Consider the following 8,987-nt stretch of genomic DNA (forward strand, 5'->3'; position numbering starts at 1 on the left):
ACACCCCTCTCCTCTTAGATAAATACTGAGGGACCACACCCCTCTCCTCTCAGATAAATACTGAGGGACCACACCCCTCTCCTCTTAGATAAATACTGAGGGACCATACCCCTCACCTCTCAGATAAATACTGAGGGACCATACCCCTCTCCTCTTAGATAAATACTGAGGGACCATACACCTCTCCTCTTAGATAAATACTGAGGGACCATACACCTCTCCTTTCAGATAAATACTGAGGGACCACACCCCTCTCCTCTCAGATAAATACTGAGGGACCATACACCTCTCCTTTCAGATAAATACTGAGGGACCACACCCCTCTCCTCTCAGATAAATACTGAGGGACCATACCCCTCTCCTCTCAGATAAATACTGAGGGACCACACCCCTCTCCTCTCAGATAAATACTGAGGGACCATACACCTCTCAGATAAATACTGAGGGACCATACCCCTCTCCTCTTAGATAAATACTGAGGGACCATACCCCTCTCCTCTTAGATAAATACTGAGGGACCATACACCTCTCCTCTTAGATAAATACTGAGGGACCATACCCCTCTCCTCTTAGATAAATACTGAGGGACCATACACCTCTCCTTTCAGATAAATACTGAGGGACCACACCCCTCTCCTCTCAGATAAATACTGAGGGACCATACCCCTCTCCTCTCAGATAAATACTGAGGGACCACACCCCTCTCCTCTCAGATAAATACTGAGGGACCATACACCTCTCAGATAAATACTGAGGGACCATACACCTCTCCTCTTAGATAAATACTGAGGGACCATACACCTCTCCTTTCAGATAAATACTGAGGGACCACACCCCTCTCCTCTTAGATAAATACTGAGGGACCATACACCTCTCCTTTCAGATAAATACTGAGGGACCACACCCCTCTCCTCTCAGATAAATACTGAGGGACCATACACCTCTCCTCTCAGATAAATACTGAGGGACCACACCCCTCTCCTCTCAGATAAATACTGAGGGACCATACACCTCTCAGATAAATACTGAGGGACCATACCCCTCTCCTCTTAGATAAATACTGAGGGACCATACCCCTCTCCTCTTAGATAAATACTGAGGGACCATACACCTCTCCTCTTAGATAAATACTGAGGGACCATACCCCTCTCCTCTTAGATAAATACTGAGGGACCATACACCTCTCCTTTCAGATAAATACTGAGGGACCACACCCCTCTCCTCTCAGATAAATACTGAGGGACCATACCCCTCTCCTCTCAGATAAATACTGAGGGACCACACCCCTCTCCTCTCAGATAAATACTGAGGGACCATACACCTCTCAGATAAATACTGAGGGACCATACACCTCTCCTCTTAGATAAATACTGAGGGACCATACACCTCTCCTTTCAGATAAATACTGAGGGACCACACCCCTCTCCTCTCAGATAAATACTGAGGGACCATACACCTCTCCTTTCAGATAAATACTGAGGGACCACACCCCTCTCCTCTCAGATAAATACTGAGGGACCATACCCCTCTCCTCTCAGATAAATACTGAGGGACCACACCCCTCTCCTCTCAGATAAATACTGAGGGACCATACACCTCTCAGATAAATACTGAGGGACCATACCCCTCTCCTCTTAGATAAATACTGAGGGACCATACCCCTCTCCTCTTAGATAAATACTGAGGGACCATACACCTCTCCTCTTAGATAAATACTGAGGGACCATACCCCTCTCCTCTTAGATAAATACTGAGGGACCATACACCTCTCCTTTCAGATAAATACTGAGGGACCACACCCCTCTCCTCTCAGATAAATACTGAGGGACCATACCCCTCTCCTCTCAGATAAATACTGAGGGACCACACCCCTCTCCTCTCAGATAAATACTGAGGGACCATACCCCTCTCCTCTTAGATAAATACTGAGGGACCATACCCCTCTCCTCTTAGATAAATACTGAGGGACCACACCCCTCTCCTCTTAGATAAATACTGAGGGACCACACCCCTCTCCTCTCAGATAAATACTGAGGGACCATACCCCTCTCCTCTCAGATAAATACTGAGGGACCACACCCCTCTCCTCTCAGATAAATACTGAGGGACCACACCCCTCTCCTCTCAGATAAATACTGAGGGACCACACCCCTCTCCTCTCAGATAAATACTGAGGGACCATACCCCTCTCCTCTCAGATAAATACTGAGGGACCATACCCCTCTCCTCTTAGATAAATACTGAGGGACCACACCCCTCTCCTCTTAGATAAATACTGAGGGACCATACCCCTCTCCTCTCAGATAAATACTGAGGGACCATACCCCTCTCCTTTCAGATAAACACTGAGGGACCACACCCCTCTCCTCTTAGATAAATACTGAGGGACAATACCCCTCACCTCTCAGATAAATACAGAGGGACCATACCCCTCTCCTCTCAGATAAATACTGAGGGACCATACCCCTCTCCTCTCAGATAAATACTGAGGGACCACACCCCTCACCTCTCAGATAAATACTGAGGGACCATACCCCTCTCCTCTCAGATAAATACTGAGGGACCATACCCCTCTCCTCTCAGATAAATACTGAGGGACCATACCCCTCACCTCTCAGATAAATACTGAGGGACCATACCCCTCTCCTCTCAGATAAATACTGAGGGACCATACCCCTCTCCTCTCAGATAAATACTGAGGGACCATACCCCTCACCTCTCAGATAAATACTGAGGGACCATACCCCTCTCCTCTCAGATAAATACTGAGGGACCATACCCCTCTCCTCTCAGATAAATACTGAGGGACCACACCCCTCTCCTCTCAGATAAATACTGAGGGACCATACCCCTCTCCTCTCAGATAAATACTGAGGGACCATACCCCTCTCCTCTCAGATAAACACTGAGGGACCATACCCCTCTCCTCTTAGATAAATACTGAGGGACCACACCCCTCTCCTCTTAGATAAATACTGAGGGACCATACCCCTCTCCTCTCAGATAAATACTGAGGGACCATACCCCTCACCTCTCAGATAAATACTGAGGGACCATACCCCTCACCTCTCAGATAAATACTGAGGGACCATACCCCTCTCCTCTCAGATAAATACTGAGGGACCATACCCCTCTCCTTTCAGATAAATACTGAGGGACCACACCCCTCACCTCTCAGATAAATACTGAGGGACCATACCCCTCTCCTCTCAGATAAATACTGAGGGACCATACCCCTCTCCTCTCAGATAAATACTGAGGGACCACACCCCTCTCCTCTTAGATAAATACTGAGGGACCATACCCCTCACCTCTCAGATAAATACTGAGGGACCATACCCCTCTCCTCTCAGATAAATACTGAGGGACCACACCCCTCTCCTCTCAGATAAATACTGAGGGACCACACCCCTCTCCTCTCAGATAAATACTGAGGGGCCATACCCCTCTCCTCTCAGATAAATACTGAGGGACCATACCCCTCTCCTCTCAGATAAATACTGAGGGACCACACCCCTCTCCTCTCAGATAAATACTGAGGGACCATACCCCTCTCCTCTCAGATAAATACTGAGGGACCATACCCCTCTCCTCTCAGATAAATACTGAGGGACCATACCCCTCTCCTCTCAGATAAATACTGAGGGACCATACCCCTCTCCTCTCAGATAAATACTGAGGGACCACACCCCTCACCTCTCAGATAAATACTGAGGGACCATACCCCTCTCCTCTCAGATAAATACTGAGGGACCATACCCCTCTCCTCTCAGATAAATACTGAGGGACCACACCCCTCACCTCTCAGATAAATACTGAGGGACCATACCCCTCTCCTCTCAGATAAATACTGAGGGACCATACCCCTCTCCTCTCAGATAAATACTGAGGGACCATACCCCTCACCTCTCAGATAAATACTGAGGGACCATACCCCTCTCCTCTCAGATAAATACTGAGGGACCATACCCCTCTCCTCTCAGATAAATACTGAGGGACCATACCCCTCCCCTCTCAGATAAATACTGAGGGACCATACCCCTCTCCTCTCAGATAAATACTGAGGGACCATACCCCTCTCCTCTCAGATAAATACTGAGGGACCACACCCCTCTCATCTCAGATAAATACTGAGGGACCATAACCCTCTCCTCTCAGATGAATACTGAGGGACCATACCCCTCTCCTCTCAGATAAATACTGAGGGACCATACCCCTCACCTCTCAGATAAATACTGAGGGACCATACCCCTCTCCTCTCAGATAAATACTGAGGGACCATACACCTCTCCTCTCAGATAAATACTGAGGGACCACACCCCTCTCCTCTTAGATAAATACTGAGGGACCATACCCCTCACCTCTCAGATAAATACTGAGGGACCATACCCCTCTCCTCTCAGATAAATACTGAGGGACCACACCCCTCTCCTCTTAGATAAATACTGAGGGACCATACCCCTCACCTCTCAGATAAATACTGAGGGACCATACCCCTCTCCTCTCAGATAAATACTGAGGGACCATACCCCTCTCTTCTCAGATAAATACTGAGGGACCATACCCCTCTCCTCTCAGATAAATACTGAGGGACCATACCCCTCTCCTCTCAGATAAATACTGAGGGACCACACCCCTCACCTCTCAGATAAATACTGAGGGACCATACCCCTCTCCTCTCAGATAAATACTGAGGGACCATACCCCTCTCCTCTCAGATAAATACTGAGGGACCATACCCCTCACCTCTCAGATAAATACTGAGGGACCATACCCCTCTCCTCTCAGATAAATACTGAGGGACCATACCCCTCTCCTCTCAGATAAATACTGAGGGACCATACCCCTCACCTCTCAGATAAATACTGAGGGACCATACCCCTCTCCTCTCAGATAAATACTGAGGGACCATACCCCTCTCCTCTCAGATAAATACTGAGGGACCACACCCCTCTCATCTCAGATAAATACTGAGGGACCATACCCCTCTCCTCTCAGATAAATACTGAGGGACCATACCCCTCTCCTCTCAGATAAATACTGAGGGACCATACCCCTCACCTCTCAGATAAATACTGAGGGACCATACCCCTCTCCTCTCAGATAAATACTGAGGGACCATACCCCTCTCCTCTCAGATAAATACTGAGGGACCATACCCCTCACCTCTCAGATAAATACTGAGGGACCATACCCCTCTCCTCTCAGATAAATACTGAGGGACCATACCCCTCTCCTCTCAGATAAATGCTGAGGGACCACACCCCTCTCATCTCAGATAAATACTGAGGGACCATAACCCTCTCCTCTCAGATGAATACTGAGGGACCATACCCCTCTCCTCTCAGATAAATACTGAGGGACCATACCCCTCACCTCTCAGATAAATACTGAGGGACCATACCCCTCTCCTCTCAGATAAATACTGAGGGACCATACACCTCTCCTCTCAGATAAATACTGAGGGACCACACCCCTCTCCTCTTAGATAAATACTGAGGGACCATACCCCTCACCTCTCAGATAAATACTGAGGGACCATACCCCTCTCCTCTCAGATAAATACTGAGGGACCACACCCCTCTCCTCTTAGATAAATACTGAGGGACCATACCCCTCACCTCTCAGATAAATACTGAGGGACCATACCCCTCTCCTCTCAGATAAATACTGAGGGACCATACCCCTCTCCTCTCAGATAAATACTGAGGGACCATACCCCTCTCCTCTCAGATAAATACTGAGGGACCATACCCCTCTCCTCTCAGATAAATACTGAGGGACCACACCCCTCACCTCTCAGATAAATACTGAGGGACCATACCCCTCTCCTCTCAGATAAATACTGAGGGACCATACCCCTCTCCTCTCAGATAAATACTGAGGGACCATACCCCTCACCTCTCAGATAAATACTGAGGGACCATACCCCTCTCCTCTCAGATAAATACTGAGGGACCATACCCCTCTCCTCTCAGATAAATACTGAGGGACCATACCCCTCACCTCTCAGATAAATACTGAGGGACCATACCCCTCTCCTCTCAGATAAATACTGAGGGACCATACCCCTCTCCTCTCAGATAAATACTGAGGGACCACACCCCTCTCATCTCAGATAAATACTGAGGGACCATAACCCTCTCCTCTCAGATGAATACTGAGGGACCATACCCCTCTCCTCTCAGATAAATACCGAGGGACCATACCCCTCACCTCTCAGATAAATACTGAGGGACCATACCCCTCTCCTCTCAGATAAATACTGAGGGACCATATACCTCTCCTCTCAGATAAATACTGAGGGACCACACCCCTCTCCTCTTAGATAAATACTGAGGGACCATACCCCTCACCTCTCAGATAAATACTGAGGGACCATACCCCTCTCCTCTCAGATAAATACTGAGGGACCATACCCCTCTACTCTTAGATAAATACTGAGGGACCATACCCCTCACCTCTCAGATAAATACTGAGGGACCATACCCCTCTCCTCTCAGATAAATACTGAGGGACCACACCCCTCTCCTCTCAGATAAATACTGAGGGACCACACCCCTCTCCTCTCAGATAAATACTGAGGGGCCATACCCCTCTCCTCTCAGATAAATACTGAGGGACCATACCCCTCTCCTCTCAGATAAATACTGAGGGACCACACCCCTCTCCTCTCAGATAAATACTGAGGGACCATACCCCTCTCCTCTCAGATAAATACTGAGGGACCACACCCCTCTCCTCTCAGATAAATACTGAGGGACCATACCCCTCTCCTCTTAGATAAATACTGAGGGACCATACCCCTCTCCTCTCAGATAAATACTGAGGGACCATACCCCTCTCCTCTCAGATAAATACTGAGGGACCATACCCCTCTCCTCTCAGATAAATACTGAGGGACCACACCCCTCTCCTCTCAGATAAGTACATGCTGAATAGACAGTAGAGCAGTGTTTGACCTGTCCCACTCTGTGTAAATGGAGCTACCAAGTTATAGAGCAGACAGACAGACAGTCAGACAAACGGAAAAACAGACAACGAGCCAGCCATCAAGACAGACAGTCAGACAAACAGTCAGTCAGACAGACAAACAGACAGATGGTCAGAGACAGACAGGTAAGGGGACAGGTTGTCAGGGTAAAGGACATGTAGTCAGGGTAAAGGACAGGTAAGGACAGGTAGTCAGGGTAAAGGACAGGTAAGGGCCAGGTAGTCAGGGTAAAGGACAGGTAAGGGCCAGGTAGTCAGGGTAAAGGACAGGTAGTCAGGGTAAAGGACAGGTAAGGGCCAGGTAGTCAGGGTAAAGGACAGGTAAGGGCCAGGTAGTCAGGGTAAAGGACAGGTAAGGGCCAGGTAGCCAAGGTAAAGTACAGGTAAGGGCCAGGTAGTCAGGATAATGGACAGGTTAGGGCCAGGTATTCATTGTAAAGAGTAAAGGACAGGTTAGAGCCAGGTAGTCAGGGTAAAGGACAGGTTAGGGCCAGGTTTCTGAGGAAAGAGTAAAGGACAGGTAAATATTTACCTTGCACACCTAGAGCAGATGTTGAGTGTGACCTTGGCCTGGGGTTCTGGGCAGTAGGAACTACGACCCTGGCTGAACTTACTGCCTGACGGAGCCAGTCCTGTTACCCCCTCCATACGCAGGTCATCTAGGTCCTCTGGAAAGGGAGAGGGAGAGGGAGTAAGTGGAGGAGAGTAGAAGAAACAGAGGAGGAGACAGAGAAGGGGGCAGAAGGGGAGACATAGGAGGAGAGGAGGAGAGTGGAGAAGACAGAGGAGGAGGAGAGTGGAGTAGACAGAGAGTGGAGGAGACAGAGAAGGGGGCAGAAGGGGAGACATAGGAGGAGAGTGGAGAAGACAGAGGAGGAGGAAAGTGGAGGAGGAGAGTGGAGGAGACAGAGGAAGAGAGTGGAGGAGGAGAGTGGAGGAGACCGAGATGGAGACAGAAGAGGAGACAGAAGATGGGAGTGGGGGAGACAGAGGAGGAGGAGAGTGGAGTAGACAGAGAGTGGAGGCGACAGAGGAAGAGAGTGGAGGAGGAGAGTGGAGGAGACCGAGAGGGAGACAGAAGAGGAGACAGAAGAGGGGAGTGGAGGCGACAGAGGAGGAGCGTTGAGGAGGAGAGTGGAGGAGACCGAGGAGGAGCGTGGAGGAGGAGAGTGGAGGAGACCGAGATGGAGACAGAAGAGGAGACAGAAGAGGGGAGTGGAGGAGAAAGAGGAAGAGCGTGGAGGAGGAGAGAGAGGAGGAGAGAGGAAGTGACAGAGGAGGAGAAAGAGGAGGAGAGAGGAAGTGACAGAGGAGGAGGCTGGAGGACACAGAGGAGGAGACAGAGGGGGAGAAAGAGAAGGAAGAAGAAGAGAGGGAGAGAGAGAGAGATTGGGCACAGAGGCATATGGTTTCAAGGGGCCTCCAGGGGCTAAGACAGAGAAACTCAATGAACCCGGAAAGTTAGATTGGCATACAGTATGTGCCTGTGTGCCCACAGTGCCAGGGTGTATGTGTCTTCATGCTGGTTATTAAAGCTGCCAGTTTCAACACTGCCAGTCATGATTCCAGGCATGAATTAGATTACTGGGAGTGTTACCTCATCAGACTTGCAGCTAACTGAACATCAGCCATGTCACAGCTACAGAGGATAAAAGGAGTGTGGTTCTGTACACTACAGTGTGGTTCTGTACACTACAGTGTGGTTCTGTACACTACAGTGTGTTATGTACACTACAGTGTGTTATGTACACTACAGTGTGGTTCTGTACACTACAGTGTGGTTCTGTACACTACAGTGTGGTTCTGTACACTACAGTGTGTTATGTACACTACAGTGTGGTTCTGTACACTACAGAGTGGTTCTGTACACTACAGAGTGGTTCTGTACACTACAGAGTGGTTCTGTACACTACAGAGTGGTTCTGTACACTACAGAGTGGTTCTGTACACTACAGTGTGTTATGTACACTACAGAGTGTTATGTACACTACAGA

The 8,987-nt window shown here is 48.9% G+C and overlaps 1 protein-coding gene across 1 annotated transcript in view; it reads right to left on the reverse strand.

Moving 5' to 3' along the window:
• Positions 1–7,387: 7,387 nt before the first annotated feature.
• Positions 7,388–8,987, reverse strand: part of LOC139583264 (uncharacterized protein C8orf34 homolog) — an 85,640-nt gene continuing 84,040 nt past the window's right edge. Inside the window, exon 9 of the mRNA XM_071414145.1 lies at positions 7,388–7,661. Coding sequence (XP_071270246.1) covers positions 7,522–7,661 — 140 coding nt within the window. The 3' untranslated portion in view covers positions 7,388–7,521. The remainder of the gene's footprint in view (positions 7,662–8,987) is intronic.

Source organism: Salvelinus alpinus, chromosome 8 (genome assembly GCF_045679555.1).
Source record: "Salvelinus alpinus chromosome 8, SLU_Salpinus.1, whole genome shotgun sequence".
Classification (NCBI taxonomy): Eukaryota; Metazoa; Chordata; class Actinopteri; order Salmoniformes; family Salmonidae; genus Salvelinus; species Salvelinus alpinus.